Source organism: Mus caroli, chromosome 1, assembly GCF_900094665.2.
Source record: "Mus caroli chromosome 1, CAROLI_EIJ_v1.1, whole genome shotgun sequence".
NCBI classification, from domain to species: domain Eukaryota; kingdom Metazoa; phylum Chordata; class Mammalia; order Rodentia; family Muridae; genus Mus; species Mus caroli.
Window position 1 is genome coordinate 162,569,054 of NC_034570.1, and position 20,471 is coordinate 162,589,524.

At 52.7% G+C, this 20,471-nt stretch overlaps 1 protein-coding gene across 2 annotated transcripts; it reads left to right on the forward strand.

Annotated features, from left to right (window-relative positions):
- The first annotated feature begins 1,042 nt into the window (after nucleotides 1-1,042).
- Igsf8 (immunoglobulin superfamily member 8) lies at nucleotides 1,043-20,376 on the forward strand. 2 transcript variants are annotated; one of them, XM_029482282.1, is made up of 7 exons: nucleotides 1,043-1,135; nucleotides 16,689-17,066; nucleotides 17,912-18,373; nucleotides 18,593-19,000; nucleotides 19,110-19,523; nucleotides 19,829-19,959; nucleotides 20,118-20,376. In XM_029482282.1, the coding sequence occupies exons 2-6, from the start codon at nucleotides 16,820-16,822 to the stop codon at nucleotides 19,942-19,944; spliced, it is 1,647 nt and encodes a 548-aa protein (XP_029338142.1). In that variant the 5' UTR covers nucleotides 1,043-1,135; nucleotides 16,689-16,819; the 3' UTR covers nucleotides 19,945-19,959; nucleotides 20,118-20,376. The 2 variants fall into 2 exon arrangements, with proteins under 2 accessions (XP_029338142.1, XP_021011134.1); XM_021155475.1 differs by lacking the exon at nucleotides 1,043-1,135 and adding an exon at nucleotides 12,906-13,126.
- The last annotated feature ends 95 nt before the right edge of the window (nucleotides 20,377-20,471 follow it).

Here is a 20,471-nt window from a genome sequence, read left to right on the forward strand (position 1 = left end):
GACCAGCCCAGCCACTCTGGGGGTGCTGGCATCGTTCATTTGTTGAAGAATGGAGGCTGGGGGTAGAGAGAAGAAGATTTTCTGCCCCCACCGACTAGGAACAGTTAGAGGGATAAAGTTCTCCTGCAGTGTCCCCATTTCTCTGGGCACCGACATGTAGTAAGTGAGTGGACGCCCACTGAGCAGGGGCAGGTCTGAGAACCCTGGCTGGGAAGGAGGAGGGAGGCAGTGGGGCTTTGGCAGGAGGCCTAAGGTACCCACTGGCTGGGCTGGCTGGGTTGAGCCCCCTCTGGCCCTGGAGGGAGCTCCCTGTAGAGCGATTATGGACCTCTTGTCCAGGAAATCTACTCTCAGAGCACAGGGCTCACATCTGAATTCCCTAAATAGCTGGCCACCTCCGGCTCTGCAGCTGAGATTTTTCCATTACAGACATCGGAGGGTCAGCTCCTACCTGCCCCTACTGTTTCCTCCTGGGCCTAGGCAGGAAGGATGGGCCCTATAAGCACACATGGACTTTTCATGGTCTGTGGTCCATTCTCACGGTCTAGGTCTGGAGTAGATGAAACTGGAAAATCATGAGAGGAAATTAAACACAGTCCCTATGTGTCAAGGACACAGAGAGCAGCTGAAGATGTAAAGCTGGGGACGAAGGCTCTAGAAGATTTACCTGAAAGCTAGTGGAGTGTGGGTTTAGGGGTGAATAGATGATCCTTTTGGGGGGTATAAGTAGCATCTATAGGCCTGAGCCAGAGTTCCTGAGTAATCGCCCTAGCCTCTTCAAGATATAAGGTAAGACTGAAGAGAAAGGCTCTGAGCGTCTGTGTGCTCCCCCAACCTCCTCCCACCCCTGCTGGCACCTTCCAGTACTGCCCAGGCCTTCCCACAGCCTGGTTCTGCTGTCTCAGTAACGGAAAGGGCTGTGCCCTTCCTCTGCTTGCAAAGCCTGCTAGGGCTCCCTGCCATGTCCTGCATTTGAGTGACCAGAGCCCCAAGGGCACTCTGCTCTGCTGTGTACTCGAGAGGCAACAAGTGACAGCAGGCGGAGCACCTACAACCTGCTTCTCACCCACGCCTTCCTGACCACTCCCTTCATGGACCTATGGGAGTCTGTCTCAGACTCCAGATCACAGTGGAGGTAGACATCTGGCCCTTTAATCTCTAAAGCTGGCTAACTGGGGATCCAGACAGGGGGACTCATTTGAGTCAAGAGAGGAACAAAGGAGGGAAACCAGAAAGACCTGAGAACAGGAGGTGGGGAGGGATGGCGGGAATGGTCTTGAGAGAAAACTCAGAGTAGGACGAGGTCACGAGGGACAAAATGGGAAAAGCCCGAGCCTTTTGGTCGGCAGAGATCTAGGAAGTAAGGATGTGTATACACAGGGTAGGGAGCTGAGAGAGATAGGAACATGTACTAGTGTGGAGGTGGGATGCTAGTTAGGACCGACCGAAGGGGACACTCGTGTCTGTGATTCTGTGGGTAGGAATGTACCAAGTACTAACTCCGAAGGAGCTTCAGTCTGGGCAAGTGGCTCAGTTGGGTGACTTCCTAGGAAGCATGGAAACCTGGGTTCTATCCCAAATACCCCTAAGGTGAGGGTTGTAGAACATGCTTACAATCCCAGTGCCTGGGAGGTAGAGGCAGGAGGATCAGAATGTCAAGGTCACCCCAAGCTACATAGCAAGTCTGAGAAGCCAACTCAGACAAGATAAGAGAGCCTGTCCCCTCCCCCCTTTAAAATGATGGGGACAGGGCAGTGCTTGCTCGGATGTGTGCACTCCATCTATTACGAATGAGTTGTCCGCCTAGGAGCGTGTGGTGTGCACGTGTCCGTGTGCAGGCATTCACGTGGGCTACAGGGAAAGCTGTGCATTACTGTGGGTGTACGTGAGAGTCCATGGGAGAGTGTGTAAGGGGGAGGGAGGGTGGGCGCTCAGCTGCAGATGGACTTGTAAACGAAACAGTTTTGTTTCCTAAGTGACTGGCCTCCTGGGGCCTCCAGCCCAGACTTGAAGGTTGTTTCAAGATCATGAAAGAGAGAGTGGGAGGGACAGAGGGTGGGAAGGAAGAGCTGGGAGAGACTCCATCACTCCCCACCCCCACCCCAGTTCCTCTCCTGCCCCCGCCCCCTCACCCCACTCCTCTTCTCCTCCATCCCTCTTGCTTGCCTCTCCTGCTGCCAGCCCCCTGGGCTGTCCTGTCTCTTCTGGTCCCTGAACCTCTCATCTTCCTTTCTAATGTAGTCTCGTCTCAGCTGCCAGACTTCTGGAGCCTTCTGGAGTGTGGGTGACATTTTTTTTTCTTTTCTTTCAAATAAAGACCACCATGGGGTGAAAAGTTAGTTGGGAGACTAGAAGGCCCAGGATGGCCTTAATTAATGTCTCCTTTCTTCCTAGCTCTCCGCTCACATTCCCTCAGACTGTAGTGGCCTGGCTCCAGGTCACAGATGTAGCTGTCCCAGGTCCGCTACTACCTCAGTTTCCCCACTAAAGTACAGGGACTGTGTGTGTTTTCTTCTCTTTTCCTCGATATTGGTTCTCCTGGCTTCCTCATGGGTCTCTCTTTTCAGTGTACTTGGTGTAGCTTCTAAAAGTTCTTTTCCTTGGACTCTCCTGCTGTCTGCCATCTTTGATCCCCCCCCATGGTGTTCTTGTCCTTTTTTGATTATTCAAAATACATTGTTTAGAATTGGGAAAAGAGAAAGATAAAGGCACTGAGAAGCAGCCTCCTGGTCTCCTGCATCCTAACCCATTATCTCATTGCTTTCCTTGCTTCTCTGGATCCAGAAAGGTCTGCATTGGATTCCCATCCAATGGGACACACAGGTCGAGGTGTTAAGGATATTGAAAAAGAAAAGATTTTCGTGTCTGCTGTCTCGGGCTCAGTGGTGTACCTGCTTTTCCTGGGGCCTGAGTCCTGGACTGGTGCAGTGCACACTTGCCTAAAAGTCAGGTCCCAGTGGTGCCACTGGCCACTTGGATGACCTTGGGCAGGCTGTCACCTATTTTGTCTCCTGGGTGACAAGGGGTGCCAGAAAGCCTGTGAGATCTCCTTTCACCTCTGGCACTCCCCAAACTCTGGGCTACTTCCTCTTACTCATGCCTAGCTCAGGGGAGCAGTAGCCTGCAGTTCCCCTGGGCTGAGAGGAGACGAGGGGGCAGTTGTTCCTGCCCAGCCTTGTTAGTAGGTACAGGTGTGTCTACTTCAATTAGTGTGAGTATAGGAAATGAGTCTGGACCCTTTAGCTCTTGGCATAGAAACAAAGGAAGGCCTGTTTGGTTTTGGTTTTGTTTTATTAGCAAAGATGACCTCTATATTTTACACAGAGCCACCATGGAGGTGGGCAGGGTCTGGGTATCCTTTTGGACTAGGGAACCTGGCATCTCTTGGGTGGTATTCAGGGAACATATAACAGGTGAGCCTGTCTTCAGAGATCTTTTGGACTCTGGCAATATGAAAGGTGTCAGAGAGGAGAGGGTTAATGGGGCTTGCTGAGTTTGGGGGCAGGGGTCACAGCTGGGCCCTGCAGGGTTCCTGTTTGCCTTTGATTCCATCTGTGTGGGGAAGGAATGGTCCCCCAGCCCCCTGAGGTAGGTTTGCTTTGGCTGAGGATCTGACCCAGCCGCTGGCCCAGAGCTTCCCCACCCTCCCATTCCTCCTATCAAGGGGCAGCCTGGCCTGGCCCCTAGCCTCCTCCTTCCTGCCTGCCTCCTTCTTCCCTTACCATGCCCTTCCTCCTCAGCCAGCATCGAGTTCCGTTTTTCTGCTTGTCCCCTTTGGCATTCTGTATGCCCAACAAGGACAGGGCGCCCTGTAAACATCTGGCACGCCGAGCCATGGCCTCTCTCCTATGTAACACACTTCCAGAGTTCCAGGGAGGTTGGCCTCCTCTTTGCCTCAGTTTCTCTTAGAGTCCAGGATCTTATCCCTAGAGGAATGTGGCGTAATCAACAGTGTGTGCTCCTTCTGATGCTACCGAGCCACTGGGACATTCAGTCTGCACTTGTTTGAGACCTTACTGTATGCCCCATTCTGGGCCAATACTGGAAAGACCACCATAACCCCGAGTCACGGTTCCCACACTTACAGTCCTTTTGCTTCACACCCCAGCCTCCAAACCCCTCCACCCCATTCTTTGACCCTACTTCCTCAGAGTGGGTACTGAGCCTTTGAGATTTCTCCATTTCCTTAATCGTCCTGCAACTTCACTGACTGGCTAAGGGAAGGATTCTCATCCTAGCTTTAAGTTTAGGTGCCAGGCCTGGACCTTACCCCAAGGTTCACACTAGACGTGGCATCTGTCCGTACCCTGACATTGGATCCTCTAGACTCCAAAAACTAAAGACGATGCATGTTAATTTAGTTCTCGTACCAACTCTGCTTTACAGATAAGGGAAACTGAGGCACCCAATCAAGTGGGGGATCTGGGACTCAGACCTAGTCTATTTGGTTCTAGGGGCTGCAATGGTAACAAGAAAGAGCACAGATGATAAAGGGGAGGAAAAAGGAACAACAGCGCTCTGTGAGCTAGGTTCTGATGCCTGCTGATTGCACATGGTTAGACTAGAAGGTGGTATCAGCTCCAAGATGAGAGAGATGATGCTCAGCCGGAAGAATCAGGGAGGTCTTCATGGAGGAGGTGGCCTTTTAGTTGAGTCTTGATAGATAGGAGAGGTCTGGCTCCGTGAGACGGAACCCTGTAGGTTCGGGACATCAGGGGCTGCAGTAGCATCCAGAGTATAGAGGAGAATGTGAAGTCAATCGGGGAAGTGGATACAGAGAGCCTCGAATGTCAGACTAAGTGTTATCCTAAATGCCAGCATTCCATTAAAAAAAAGAAGAAGAGCCGGGCGTGGTGGCGCACGCCTTTAATCCCAGCACTCGGGAGGCAGAGGCAGGCGGATTTCTGAGTTCGAGGCCAGCCTGGTCTACAAAGTGAGTTCCAGGACAGCCAGGGCTATACAGAGAAACCCTGTCTCGAAAAACCAAAAAAAAAAAAAAAAAAAAAAAAAAAAAAAAAAAAAAAAAAAAAAAAAGAAGAAGAAGAAGAAGGAAAATAAAAACCTGTGATGCTAAAAGTCACCTGGATGCGTGTTAAAAATACAGAACAGTGGGGCCAGGCTCAAAGATTCTGATTCATGAGGGCGGGGGTGGGGAGTGGGAGTCTGTATTTTTACCACCGAGAAGGTTTGAGAAATATTGCTATAAACAATATGGAGACATTTAAAGTTTCTGAGGAGAGAAATCATCTCATTCAAATTGTACCCTGGGTAAGACTCCTTTGATTGAAGGGTGTGTGTGTGCACGCGCAAGGGCATGGGTGTGAGGTGTGGGGCTGGAAGGAAGAGATAGGAGCTATCAGAGAGAGGGTGTGGCAGGAGAGGAGGTGGAGGGGAACAGCAGAGGTGAGCATTCAGGACTTCGTAGCTGGTTGCTTGCCAGGGCAGGGGAGGAAGGACTTGTGGAGTGGGGGTGTTGCGCAGCTATGACTGTTATGAAGTTGGGAAACAAGCTATCACATCGCTGTGGTGGGTTGCGAGGCTGAGGTGGTGTGGTCAGGCTGCAGGAGGGGCTTCTTCAGTGGATGAGACAGGACTGGAGCTCCGCAGGGAGCACGGACTATGGAAGTCACCTGCATAGAGATGACCATGGAGGCAGAGGTCACCAAGGTGGGGGAATCTGGAGGACAAATGGCAAGAGTCTTAGGAAGAAATGTGTTCAATACTTAAGCCAAAGATGAGCCTAGACCAGCAGCTCTCAACCTGTGGGTCATGACCCCTGTGTGGCTAGAAAGACCTTTTCATGGAAGCCGCACATCAGCTATCCTGCATATGAGAGACTTACATTCTGACTCGTGACACTAGCAACTTTACAGTTGCGAAGTAGCAAGGGGCATAATTTTATGGTTGGGGGTCACCACAGCATGAGGAACTGTATTAAAGGGTTGCAGCATTAGGAAGGTTGAGAACCACTGGTCTAGAAGATGGTGAGGTAGAGAAGCCAGAAAGATTGAGAGAGCTAGACCAAGCTAAGGACCTAGAGTCAAGAGAGGAACCGTTATAAGAGCATAAGAAAGAACTCTAAAAGCCAAGTTCCAGTTGACAAAGGGAATTGAGGCTGGTTACTTCTTTTTTTCCACCTCAGACACCTCTGAGGTGACTGGTGTGACCTCTAAGGAAGCCATCTTCATGGCAGGTCAAACCTGGAAACAACAATCCCCCCTCCCCCCTTCTCCACCCCCCCTCCAAAGTCCCCTCCCCCCCATCCCACACTGACAGGGCATGTGGTGAGGAAGCTGGAGGCTGAAGCAGGCCACCTTCTTTCAAGAAGATTGCTTTAGGAAATAGAAAGGAAAGAAGACAGTGGGTAACTGAGGAGGGGGTGTGAGGGTTACGGGTCCTGTGTGGAGGACTCCCTTCTCCTGTCCGCTGGGCCTATCCCACTGCCCATGTGCCACAGCGCTCACCATAACTTATCTTTCTGACAATGACCAGGAAACAGTGAGGTCAGTGCAGCCATGGCTCCCATTATAGAAATAATGGAACTGAAGTTAGGGACAGTGCCCCCTGGCTGTGAGAACCAGGTCTGCCCAAAGCCTTACTGTCTAGCCCCGACATACCAGCCCCACCTACTCAGACTATACATTTTATGTTTGTTTTGGTTGGCCCCTTCATCCCAAGAACATCAAGAGGTAGGGTCCTCTGTGCCAACACACAGTGCCAATGTAGAGTGGCTGGTTCTCCTTCTTGCTGTTGCCTGTCACCATGGCTGGCAGCTGGTCACACCTCCATACCCATGTCATGCTCCAGACACCAGTTTCGTGTCCACAAATGGAGTCAGAATGCCTAGAGAGTAAATCTCAGACTGTCCACTAATTGGACAGAAGGTTTCCTGAACTCATTTACCCAGTCACTAACTGGGCGTGCAGGGCAAAAACGCTTAAGGCACATAGGTTATTACTTTCTGCCCTCGACCTCTGAGGCCCTAGTCTTTTGGGGTGCAATTTCTCTTTCACTGGATGTGGTCTCCAGCACCTTCCCTCTTTGGAGCACAGAGCCTGCCCTTGCTAGGTTGCCCAGGAAGCTGTGTGGCTTGATTTTTGAGCGACAGATGTTTGAGTTCTGAAATAGGAAACTTTCATGTGTGGGTGGAAGTGGTCAGGGCGAGATAGAATCAGAGATCAGAGGAAACAGAAGTGTCCACCATGGAGGCCATGGGGTAACCAGAGAGAAAAGACTGATTTCCTCTAGTCATTCCCTGCCCTGACATACACACACACTCACACACACACACACACACACACACACACACGGAGGAGGAGGAGGAGGAAGAAAAGGAGGAAGAGGAAGAGGAGGAGGAGGAAGAAAAGGAGGAGGAGGAAGAAGAGGAGGAGGAGGAATAATTAGAATTGGCAGTGGCCTTGAGAAGCTCAGTCAAAATAAGGAGGCAGATTGAAACAAGCTCTGTATATACAGTTCAATGTGGAAAATGCCATCCGAGGGCCAACGGCAGATGTTGTGAGTGCGTATACAAATGCGTGTGTGTATACGTGTGTGTGTGTGCGCGCGTGCGCGTGTGTGTGTGTGTGTGTGTGTGTCTGGGTATTGAGGATTGTCTTACCATCGGGACCCAGCTCCCACTCGCTCCCATGGCCAGCACTCTCACCCCCACTGCTCCATCTGTTTCTTTGTTTTTGCAGTTTTTATTTCTGGCTTTGTTTTTCCGTTACTTTCCTAATAGAGAGCCTTTGGAAAAATTCCATCCTTGTTTCAGTTGGACCAAGCAAAAAGGGAATTGTCCACTCTTCAGCCAGAATAGCCAAGGGGTACTGGCCTCCTCCAGAGTCCAGGTGGACAAGTGGACAGGCAAGGAATGATGGGAAAGAAGCTGAGGAAGACGCTCAGCTGAGACCAGGGAGGTCTAAGCAGGAGCATCAGAGCTTGGGTGAGCTGGCTGGGCAGGCTGTGCATCCCACACCACCCCTTACACCTCCCTGCCTTCTGTTCTGGTTAGAGGGGAGAACAGGGAAGCCCTTCCATGCTGGGGTGCTTTGGAGCTGGGTCTCAAAACTCTTTCCTCATCTGGGAGGCTGTGAGGAGCTAAGACCCCAGAGTCAGAAGTCTTTGGCGTGTGTACATGAAACCTGTTCTTCTTTCTTTCCTTCAAAGTCCCAGCACACAGCTCTCATTGTTTCCTCTTATCCGGGACCTCTAGCACTGCACTGGCTTATTCAAGAAATATTTATAGAACACCTACTGTGTGCTACATACACCATACCACATATACCACATATACCACACACACACAGACACCGCATTACACACCGCACATACATCTCACACACACACATACATATACCACACCACACCACAACCATACATATATCACACACACACACACACACCACCACATTACACTATACACACACACACACCGCACACACATTCACACACACTGAATGTATGCAGGTCACCATACAGGAGAGGAGACATATGTTCAGGACATTTAAGCTCATTTGCCTGAGAGCGTTCCTGTTTATTTGCTATGCAAACTTGGGTAAATTGCACAAGGTCTCTGCTCCTGTTTCCTGGCTGTAACATGGAGGGAGGTAAGCACAGCTCTTAGCTTCCAAGGCTGTGGCGAGGACTGAATGAGCAAGCCTAGTGTGTACACAGCGCCCAACACAAAGCAGCCTTTCAGTCAGCCCAGCGTTTGTTCCTCACCTCACTCAGCTGGAGGCAGACAAACCCGTAAATGACCTGTTCTTCAAATTTGCCTCTTGCTCAACCTAGTGACTCAGAAGCAGTCACCTGGTGCTAACCACCTCTTGCCCCCGAGGCTCAACTAACACCCAGTCCGCAGAGCTGTCTACTTGACTGCTATTTCCTGACTTTATTGCGGCCTACTCTGCTCAGGATCTCACAGAGAGTGAGAGTGAGGCCTGCTTTTGCTCTTTGACACCCTCCAGATGGGATTCTGAACCAGCGGGTCCCTCTCAGCTGGCTGGGGACAGAGCACAAGTCCAGGGAGCCTGGGGGTGGGGGTGGGGCGGTGGGGATGGTGGGTGGAGCCCAGATACCTACACCATAGGGCTAATGAACACAGGCCTTGGCAGGGTAGAAAGCTGAGGGGGATTCCAGCTCAGAGGGCTCCATGAGTAGCATTCCAAAGTGGGCAGCAGCTGGCACTCACTCTGGGAGAAGCAATGGCTAGGCCCACTCAGTGGGTCAGAACCAGGTCACACCAAGGCCCAAGTAGCATAGTGGCTCCTCTATTCTTGAACAACTGTGCTGCCTGCTTGGCACTGGGCTTGAGAACTAGAAGTGTGAGCTCTGTCAGGGCAAGAGGAGGGACCAGGGGACACACACACACACACACACACACACACAGAGAGAGAGAGAGAGAGAGAGAGAGAGAGAGAGAGAGAGAGAGCAGTATAAGACTTCACACAACTTACTCAGGGGAGAAAGAGGTGGTGGAGTGTGCTTGGGGGGCCACTTTGTGGGGCTGTGTCTGGGTGTGTTTGATGCTTGCACGTTTGTGCTTGCTTATGCACCTGCTTCATCCCCTGCGTGAAGTTGTGGTCCAGGTGACGGGTAGGGTTTTTCTCTTCCTTTGACTCTGACCCTTTCTGTAACCTCTCAACAATTCAGCAGAGAGAACTTCCCCTTCGGTTCATCACTTCATCTAGGTGAAGGCTTTGTAAACACACACAGACACAAGATATTCTTGTGTGGGATCTTAGGCTCCCTCCGAGCTGGAGTTTACACATACTAAGGAGGCAGGGGATACCATACCATTATGTGTGTGTTTGTGTCATTTTCTTATTAGCTTAGTGGCTGGTGTGCTTGTCAGTTTGTCTCTATAGCTGTGTGTGTGTGTGTGTGTGTGTGTGTGTGTGTGTGCGCGCGCATGTGCGTGTGTGCTGGGCTTATATTTCTTTTCTCTTTCTTTCTGTGATATTTGCTTTCACCACGCAACAGGCTAGAGGATCCTAGCTCAAATCTGAATTTGGACTCCAAGAAATCCAACACTGGACAGCGAGTCTAACACGCCTTAGGTCCTCCATGCCTCGGTTTCTATAGAGATGATAAAGTGCTAACCTCACAGGTTCTGGGAGAACGAAATCAGCTCATGTTACACAGCTTGCACAGGGCAGAACACGTCACATCAACAGTCTTGTCTTTGAACATGCTTCTCTCTGAGGGACACTGTTCTCTTGCTGTGACTATAGCATATGACATTTCAGCCAGATTATAACTGTTTCAGGGCAGGCCTTGGGTCTTAATTACCTCTAACGATACTCATGACACCTTACTGTCATCTAGATGCTTCATACACATGCCATCTGGAGGCCGAATGTTGTTAAATAACCACATGGAACGTGACTGGTGACTGAAGTCTGCCCACATGTGGCAGTACATGGAACTGTGGGTGGGGATCTGGTGTGATGGTCACTACAGTGTCCACGTCTCTACAGTCTCAGGCTTCCTCTCAATCTATGCTTTAGTCTAGTCTTAAATCTGCCTGGAAAGGTCTCTTCCTTTTTGGCTCACTCCACCCCAGGATGCCAGTTTCCATACTGCATAAGTCTGTGCTGAGTGTGGGGTGTCCTCCAGTCTTTGACATTGATCTGGCCCTCCTTTGCCGCATGTGCGTGTGTTTGAGCATTGCCCCGCTGGGTGTGTGCGCAACACCTTTCTGTGTGAAGCCCCTTGGTTTCAGTGGGGGGCCATGTGCCTGCATGTGGTGAGCCTCGTGCCTGGCGTTTACTCCCCTCCCCCAACTTTCCAAGTTACATAAGCATCTTAGGAGTGAGTCAGTCCTGGACTTTGGGCTCCCTCTGCTGGCCACTGCTGGACTGCACACTTTTGGGAGGGGTGTGTAAGCGTTCTCCTAGCCCAGCCCCTAACCTCTGTGTACTGGCACGGGAGTCCCTTTGTCCCAAGCTATAAGGTAATCTCCTGGAAGAGAGCTCCTCCTACTCCATCCCATAATGCTTATACCGAGTGCTGACTGTTAACTTGTTTATTCAACACACGCAGGATATCCCTGAGAGTTGGGGACCTTGAAAGCCTTGCTGACTAGGGCACTACTAAAATCCAGCACAAGGTCTGGCCCGCTCAGTACCCTGCAACATGAATGAGTTTTCGCCCTGAACAGAGTGAACAGTGGAGTACAAGAAAAGATGGGAACCGTCAGACTTGAGGTTTTGTGGATTTGTTTTGTTTTTCTCTTTTGTTTGTTTTGAGACAGGATCTATGTGGTTTTGGCTGGCCTAGAAGTCACAGAGATCCATCTGCCTCTGCCTCCTGCGTGCTAGGGTGTGCACACCAGACGTGAGCTTTAAAGTAACACGTTAGTTACCTTAAAATCTGTGTGGCCTTGGGCAAGACACATAACTATTTTAAAAGGCCAGGTCTCTCTTGTGTTAAATGACTTTGCTTGTAAAATAATCTGTAAAGTTTAGAAAGGATATCTTCAGGTGGTGGCGGTGTTATTGTGAAACCATCCCATAAATGGCTATGATGATGATAACGATGATGTGGTGATGGTGATGGTGGTGGTGATGATGATGATGACCGACTTTCAAACTGGTACCAGAAAGTCATTCATTCCACTCAACTTCCAGCTAAAGGGAGAATGCTTTCTCCCAAAGTCTCCCTGTAGCTTGCAGTTTTCACATGGCTCAACATGGCTTCTAGAGAAACAGTGTGAAGAAACCAGGCTTGGGATATATCCAGGTGACAAGGAGCAGGTCCCTTAGCCTCTTGCTAGGCAGTCTTGGGCGACCAGGGTTGGAGTTCTGACTTCCCTATAGATTCCCTATCAGTGTTTCTCTGTGGTTGCTGAATGTGGCTTCCACTGGCAGCCCCAAGAATACGTCCTCTGAGAAGAGGAAGTCACCGCTGGCCCGGATCTCTTTTCCTGTCTGTGCCTCAATAGGAAGCAGTAAGCGAGGCAGCAGGGGTGAAGGGGGCAAGTAGGGGATGGAGGTGAAGGATCTAGACGTGTTCTAGGCCACTTCCCCCTAATGGTCACTTCAGCGGCCTTGGTTTTGCAGGCTGAGTCGCCCCTTCTTCCCATCCTGGCCCCACCCTACTCTCCGCCTTTTTCACAGTTGGAGACACAGCTTTGGGAAGAGGCTTCTCTTCCTTTTTCCTACCTCCAGGCTAGCTCCACCTTCCCCAGCAAAGAGGTGTGTTACGTCCTCTCGTTGGAGACTCCAATTGGTAGAAAGCAGTTTAACGCAAAAACAAAACACCCCCATAGTTACCGTGTGCATGATCTCAGTTAATAATCGCCGTAACTCCTTGAGTGTTTACAATCTCTGTTCTGTATGTGGCGGGGGGAAAAAGTGAGGTTAAAAGCATTGAGCTGAACAAGGATCTTCCAGCTAGGAAGTCTGGACCGCTAACCCACTTCCCTTTCGCTTTGCATTCTGACCGGGTATTAGAACAGATTTCCAGCGATCTTCCAGGACTCTGAAGCCCCTTTGGGTCCACTTCACGTCCAGGAAACCGTGGGTCAGGCCATGCCTACATAAATCAGCAGGGTTTGCTGCCAAGACTCAGTGGCCCACATCACCCAATTGGATTCTGAGTGCGTAACCACAGTCACCCCATCATGCATCCCCAGAGGCCCTGCAAGCACCCCATTCTCCCTGGAAGGCTGGCAGGTGCAGGGCGGGGTGCCCTCTGAGCGTGGAAATGGGGGTAGAGGAGCCCAGGTGCCGCCAGTTCGCCCAGCCTGAGGCCAGAGGCGGAGCCACCATCAGGGTCGAAGTCTGGCCGAGGCGACGGCCTGGGGCGGGGCGAGGCGGGGGCGGGGCCGGGCAGCGGGGCGCGGCTGGGACTGGTCTCCCGAGCTGCGGAGGGCGGGAAGAGCGGCGGGAGGAGGGGAAGAAGGGAGGAGGGCGGGGAGTTGGCGGCTCCCGCTCGGCTGAGCTCTGCGCACCCACGCTTCACTGCTCCGCTTTCTGCCCCCCACCCGGGCATGCGCCCCCCGCGGCCCTGGCCCCCCAGAGCCCACGCCGCCCCCAGGAGTCTCCCCAGAGCCGCCTACGCAGAATGGGCGTCCCTAGCCCCACGCCGCTGAGTTCGCTCCTGCTGCTGCTGCTAATACTTGGTAAGCCAGGTGGTGGTCGCCGCGTCCCTGTCCCGGCCGGGTAGGTGCCTAACACCGTGCAGCCCACTAGCCCACCTTCCTAGCATTTCAGAGCTGGTTGCATCCCTACTTCTCCAACAGACGTGCCTCCACTGTCTCTGGGCTCGGCGTCTCGCTTCCTTTTGCGCCTGTCTGCCCAATCAGTTATGGGGAGGGTGGTGGTGCCCTCGCTCTAGGTTCCTAGCTGGGGCATATGGGCGACCTACTGAGGTATCCCCTGAGACACCATCGGGCCTCCGGAGGCAGGCACCACTTTTCATCGGTTACACCCAGCGCTGGGGTCGTTGCTCCCAAATACCGTGACAACCTTCTGCCCCACTCTCGGCTCAAGGCCTGGTTTTGGGTGTTTGCTCTGCGTGGGCAATGCCTGGCGGTCTTCATAATTGCCCAGAGTTGGCTGGAGGCCCAGGGGCTGATTCTAACCACGATCTCTGAAAAAAGTCTCCCCTACACCCCCACCTCCCAATATAATATGTCACCATCTGAGGCTTCTTCCCTCACGTGTCTCCACCCTGGGCCAGTTCCCTCTTTGCCCTTCTTCCATGCTCCCAGATATTTGCCTGGTTGTCAGACTCAGTTGGTCCCAACATCCCTGCCTCAGGAGAAACCAGGCTCCATGGAAACTGAACCTGGGATCTCTAAGCACCCAGTGTCTGTCCTGGTGGGAGTTTATGATGGTGTGTTTTCTGGGCCAACCTTGCGTCATGTCTGGTGTGTGTGTGTGTGTGAGTGTGTGTGTGTTGAGGCCAGTGGAGGTTGCTAACATTACCATGTTTGGGGTCTGACTTGGAGGGCTCCCTGTATGAGGTGGTCTGGGAAAGATATGGCATGGAGCAGTTGCCAGGAGACTGAAGCCCTTGAAAGGAACGTGTGTGTGTGTGTGTGTGTGTGTGTGTGTATGTGTTAGTGATATGCATATGGAGAAGATACTATAGTGGGGCACCCCAACCACCTTCTCTGGTTTATACCAGAACTGCGTAGTGTTGTACATAATGGTTCCTTGGGCTTCTGGGTCCAGGATGAAAACTCCTTTGGGAACAAGGCGGGAGCCAGAGTGATGTAGGGAGTTGAAGGATCTGTGGGGCTTGGTTGCCTAGCGATTGCTTCTTTTCCTTTGGGCTTAACCCTAGCAGGGATGAGCCCAGGGGTGTTTGGGAGGAGTGAGTGTTATTCAGGGGCGGGAGAGGAGCCGAATGTCATCTTAGCCCACTGCAGCCAGCATTGGCATTCACTTCACAGATGAAGGACATGAAATACCACTGTGTATCCAGTGAGGGTGGGGGGTGGATTTGAACTCAGATCTGACTCCAAAGCAGACCTTTGGCTGTTAGAAAGGAGGCAGCCCGGCCATTGAGAACCTTGTAGCAGCCTATGTCCTGAGGCTGTGGGGACAACTTTCCCATGGGGATCTCCAAGCATCAGCTTGTGTGGAGCCAGGAAGGTGGGAGGGGACCTTCTCAGCAGAGTTTACCCATGGGCAGCCAGGATGGTGTCAGCTTGGCTGCCTTAACCATCCTCCTGATTATGAAATGTGCCTGGAGCAATATGTGCCTGAGTCACACACATATACTCACGGGTTCAACATCAGAACTGGGAGCTCTTAGTTCTGAGAGATAGAAACTGAGACCCAGGAGAGGAAAGGGTTGGTCCCATGTTGGCTTTCTGACTCTAGCCTCTGCTTCAGGCGGTGGTCATGTGTTCTCTGCGTGACGTAGCCAGAAGAAGTAAAGGAGCGAGAACTGTAGAGCAGGCTCTCAGGCTCTTGGGTGGTTTCCTCCAGGGCCAGTAGCAAGCTGTGGACTTACCCCTGGGAATCCGGGAAATTACAGTTTTGTAAACCAGGGCTCTTCTTGGAAGCGTCTCCGCCTTCTTGGTTTTGTCCCTCTTCAGGGGTGTGTAGCGGCCCTCCAGAGAGGGCAGGGACTTGGCCACAATGTCACATTTCACTTTACTTTTCTCATCTAGAAGAGAAATGGTTCTCACGGCCAGGCCTTCCGTGTTGGCTGGGAGAGAGCTCTAGACTCACGTCTGTGGTTAGAACCTAGCGGCAGTGCTCCCTAGAGGTGCTCTCTGGGAGTTTCTTCATTTCTCTCATCTGCGGAATGATTGACAGCCCTTCTTGCATTCTAGGGTTCTGCGGTCTTACCTAGAAGTAGTGGACAGGAGAAAGAAGCAGAACAGTCCAAGGTTTTGGAACCGGCTGTCTGTTGGAACAGGGGTGGGGTAAAATGGGTGGAGGGAGGGACAGAGAAAGAGAGAAGGGGGAAGGGGCAGCAGGTGTTTGGGGTCTCCTTATTGAAAGGAGGTCTATGCAAATGCTGCGCAGATAGGCAAATTATATGTAAATGAAAGCTTTTGTTTGGGGGGCTGTGCTTAGTGCATCATCTGGGTTAGCCAGAAGGTTGACAGATTCTGGGGGCGGGGAAGGGATCTTCTGCCCCAGGCCTGGGCAGAGCCTGGTTCTTGCCCGAGAAGCCACAGCTGCCTGTGTAGCCTTGTGGGCTGGGAGAAGCAGTGAGCTCATGGCACAGCTGTAGTGGGGAGGGTATTGTGTAGTGAGGACTGACTAGGTCCGTGCCCTGTCCAGCATGGTGCCCCGTCCAGTGCAGTACCCCAGCCAGCCTGGGCCACTGGCTCCATTGTCTAGCCCAGGTGACAGAGCTAAGCCAAGCAGCCTTTCTGTAAGATGTTGTCAGCTCCCCTCCAGCAAAAGGCTCAGAATCCCTTAGCTAGAAGTTCTTTCTGAGCCCGGAGAGACGCCACGCGTGGAAGGGTAGGAGCGATAAAGATCCAGCCATGAGCTGGAGAGTTGGGAATCAGGCATGCTTCTTTTATTTATTATTTCCAATTGCATGCATATGAGGGTCCACATGTATGCATGGGTGCAGGTGCATATATGTGAGTGTTTGTGTAAAGGTCAGAGGTCAACCTCAGGGGTCATGGCTCAGGAACCGTCCACTGCATTTATTCGTGTGTGTGTGTGTGTGTGTGTGTGTGTGTGGGAGAGAGAGAGAGAGAGAGAGAGAGAGAGAGAGAGAGAGAGAGAGGAGACAACTTTCAGGATTCAGTTCCTTCCTTCCCTTGTGTATTCTGGGGCTCAAACCCAGGTTGTCAAGCTTATGTGGCTACTCACCAGCCACTGTGCCAAGCTTTTTCCATAGTTGCCGGGAATTGAACTCAGGTCCTGATGCTTGCTCGGAAAGCATTTTACTTACCGGGCTGTCTATACCCCAGACTCCAGATGGACTCCTCTGTTGATGTAGGTGCTCTGCCTCTAGTTAGCTAGAGATAGAGTATTCCTCTGTTCAGGTGGATCTGAACCTACGTGATGTGCTGAGATGCTGGTGTCTCGTGTCCCATCTTGTGTTCCCATCTGTGTCTTCACCCAGCTATGTTCTAACCATCCCTAGGTTTCCCTTTCCTTCACAGGCAGCAGTCAAGAATGGTGCTGATGATACTGGCCATCAAGTGGGGACCCGTTCTTTCTAAAAAGATTCCAGTTCTTTCTGCTTTTACCCCACAGGAACCAGGTGCTACGCCCGGCAGGTGCATGTCCCCAGGGGACCTCTTTACCGGGTGGCTGGCACCGCTGTCTCTATCTCCTGCAACGTGAGTGACTATGAGGGCCCTGCCCAGCAAGACTTCGAGTGGTTCATGTACAGACCAGAGGCCCCGGCTACGTCCCTGGGCATTGTCAGCACCAAGGATAGCCAGTTCTCCTATGCTGTCTTTGGGCCTCGTGTGGCATCTGGTGACCTGCAGGTGCAGCGCCTGAAGGGAGATTCGGTGGTGCTCAAGATTGCTCGTCTGCAGGCCCAGGACTCTGGCTTTTATGAGTGCTACACCCCCTCCACGGATACGCAGTACCTGGGCAACTACAGTGCCAAGGTGGAGCTGAGAGGTACTGGGCTCTGAGCTAGGTGGTGAGAGAGCCTCACAAGCACTGGGGTTATAGGTATAAGCCAGCATGCTCAGATTTATTTTTGTTTCGTCTTCCTCCTTCTCTGTCTTCTGCTTCCTTCTCCTCTTCTCCCCCCACCCCCATCTTCTCAGTACTGGAAATTGAACCTACGGCATGGAACATACCAAGGGAACACTCTACTAAGCTATATTCCCTGTGTTGTTTTTTGAGGGCTCACTCTTGTAGCCCAGGCTAGCTTACAACTAGCCTAGGTTGGCCTGAAACTGGTGGCAAAACTTCCACAATTCACTGTGTAACTCAGGCAGTATTGTGTCAGCTCCAGTGCCATCAAGCCAGTCTTTCCAGACTTTTTTTTGGGGGGGGGGGGGGGGGGGGGGGGGAGAGGAAGATGGTCTGAATCAGAAACCTTCCAAGTTGACCAGACCAGCACTGAACTTGTTCTGTAGCCCAGACGGCCCTTGAACTTGACTCTTCTGCCTTAGCTTCCTGGGTAGCTGCGATTATAGGCCGGCACCATCAGGTCCAGCCTCTTTATCTTTAGAGAAGGAAGACAGGATTACTTTTCTGAGTGTTTAAAATGGGTCAGTCTTAGACATCAGAGTAGGGGTCAGTAGGCTTGTTCTGTGACGTTCAGCAAGTAGTTATTGAATAAATATCTTGATGTGCCCAGACCAGGCTTGGCATCTCTGCAGTATAGAAGAAAGCTACAGAGCACAGTTCTTACATTCTAGAAGCCTATAGAGTGTGTAGTGAAATAGGATACACACAGGAAACAGGAGGGATGCTGGCTCCAAGCCCTCTCTCACTAAAGCCTTTCTCTCCAGTTCTTCCAGATGAGCTGCAGGTATCTGCTGCCCCTCCAGGGCCCCGAGGGCGCCAGGCTGCCACCTCCCCCTCACGTCTCACAGTGCATGAGGGGCAGGAGCTTGCGTTGGGCTGCCTGGCTCAGACCAAAACAAAGAAACACACACACCTGTCGGTGTCCTTTGGGAGAGCCATTCCGGAGGCGCCAGTGGGGCGAGCCACTCTACAGGAAGTAGTGGGACTGCGCTCTGACATGGCGGTGGAGGCTGGAGCTCCCTACGCCGAGAGGCTAGCTTCTGGGGAGCTTCGGCTGAGCAAGGAAGGGACTGATCGGTACCGCATGGTGGTTGGGGGTGCCCAGGCTGGAGACTCGGGCACCTACCACTGTACGGCCGCTGAGTGGATTCAGGATCCTGACGGCTCCTGGGTCCAGGTCGCAGAGAAGAGGGCAGTCCTGGCTCATGTCGATGTGCAGACTCTGTGTGAGTGCCGCATAGCCCACTGAGGGGGGGGGGGTGTCTCTCAGTTGGGCATCGGGAGTGCCACATGAGCGTGGAGATACAAAGGCTATGGGGGGAAGGGTGAAATTCGGGTCCTGGGGTGAGGGAGATATAAGAGGCCTCTAAATTTATGCAAAGAAGAATTACAGGTGGGCGACCCAGGCATCTCTGTGACTCCTCCCATCTCCTGCTGTGTTTCAGCCAGCCAGCTGGCGGTGACTGTGGGACCCGGTGAACGTCGGATTGGCCCAGGCGAACCCTTAGAACTGCTGTGCAATGTGTCCGGTGCACTGCCCCCAGCAGGCCGTCATGCTGCGTACTCTGTGGGCTGGGAGATGGCCCCTGCAGGGGCTCCTGGACCCGGCCGCCTGGTGGCCCAGCTGGACACGGAAGGTATAGGCAGCCTGGGCCCTGGCTATGAGGACCGGCACATTGCCATGGAGAAAGTAGCATCCAGAACCTACCGACTGCGGCTGGAGGCTGCCAGGCCCGCTGATGCAGGCACCTACCGCTGCCTCGCCAAAGCCTATGTTCGAGGGTCTGGGACCCGGCTTCGTGAAGCAGCCAGTGCTCGTTCCCGGCCTCTCCCTGTGCATGTGAGAGAAGAAGGTAAGAGGATGTTGAGCCCTTGACGGGGTTCAGAACTTATAGAATTTATTTCCTAACCTCTTAGCCCCTGGGCCTTCACCCTGTAACCCCCGTGTTCTTTGCTCTGCAGGCGTGGTGCTAGAGGCCGTGGCGTGGCTAGCAGGGGGCACTGTGTACCGGGGAGAGACGGCCTCCCTGCTATGCAACATCTCTGTGCGGGGCGGCCCCCCAGGGCTGCGACTAGCAGCCAGCTGGTGGGTGGAGAGGCCAGAGGAGGGTGAGCTGAGCTCTGGCCCTGCTCAGCTTGTGGGTGGAGTGGGTCAGGACGGTGTGGCAGAGCTGGGAGTCCGGCCTGGAGGGGGTCCTGTCAGTGTGGAGTTGGTGGGACCCAGAAGTCATCGGCTAAGACTGCACGGCTTGGGGCCCGAGGACGAAGGCATATACCACTGTGCCCCAAGTGCCTGGGTGCAGCATGCGGACTACAGCTGGTACCAGGCAGGCAGTGCGCGCTCCGGGCCTGTCACAGTCTACCCCTACACGCATGGTGAGTGACAGCCACCATCTAACCACCTGTTCCTGCTCTGTTTGCCCCTTTCCATCTTCCTGTCTTCCCTTGCAATCCTTTTTCTACATCCCTTTGCATGAAGGGCTCCAAGCCGGCCTGAGTGCTGAGACAGGAGGAGGTGCGGGGGCAGGGAGGGAGGGATGGTTGTGTTTGTGTGTGAAGTGTAGGTAGGCAGGACTGGCGCTCAGCTCTCACTTGGGGTGGGCTGAGTCTAGAAAATCTGCAGGGGAGAGTGTCAGAGACCATGGCACTCTCTGAGCAGAGCCTGTCTTTATTTCTGCCAGCTGTGGATACCCTATTTGTGCCCCTGTTGGTGGGTACAGGAGTCGCCCTAGTTACCGGCGCCAGCGTCCTGGCTACCATCACCTGCTGTTTTATGAAGAGGATGCGGAAGCGGTGATCTGTAGCTCCCCAGGTGAGGGAAAGGAACTTGCCTACCTCGGGCTTCCTGTGCTGAGCTGTACCTGGGCTCCGTCTGGTGGAGAAGCAGCCAGCACAGTCCTGCAGGATCGTGTAGCAGGGTAAGGGTCAAAGGGAGCCTGTTCCTCAGCCAACTCCATATGCTCTTTCCAGTTCTTGCAGGTGTCGACCGTCTTCCAGCCAGTGCCACCCCTCCTCTGGTTGCCCGGATACCCTCTCCCTCCATCCAGCCCACCTTTAATTTATTTGACCAGCCATCACCTAGAGTGGGAGACATGGCTCCCCTGTTCCCACCTTCCCTCGTTTCCTGGCTGCCATTCTTAGTCCCACACACTCATGTTGTAGGAAGGCCAGTTCCTGTCCTCAAACTAGTTTTTCTAAAATGTGAATAAACTGGTTTTGTAAAATCGAGGCCTGTTGTGTCTTCTCTTGCGGTGAAGCTATAAAAGGCAGCATCAGGGGAGGGGGGTGGTAGTAGGGTGGTTGCTGGACAACCCGGGCCTCTCT

Excerpts from the sequence above, each read along its gene's own strand:
- Igsf8 (XM_021155475.1), top strand. The coding sequence starts at position 13,069 with ATGGGCGTCCCTAGCCCCACGCCGCTGAGTTCGCTCCTGCTGCTGCTG. Across the intron at positions 17,067-17,911 it reads TGCCAAGGTGGAGCTGAGAG|TTCTTCCAGATGAGCTGCAG; the intron begins GTACTGGGCTCT and ends CTTTCTCTCCAG. Across the intron at positions 19,524-19,828 it reads AGTCTACCCCTACACGCATG|CTGTGGATACCCTATTTGTG; the intron begins GTGAGTGACAGC and ends TATTTCTGCCAG.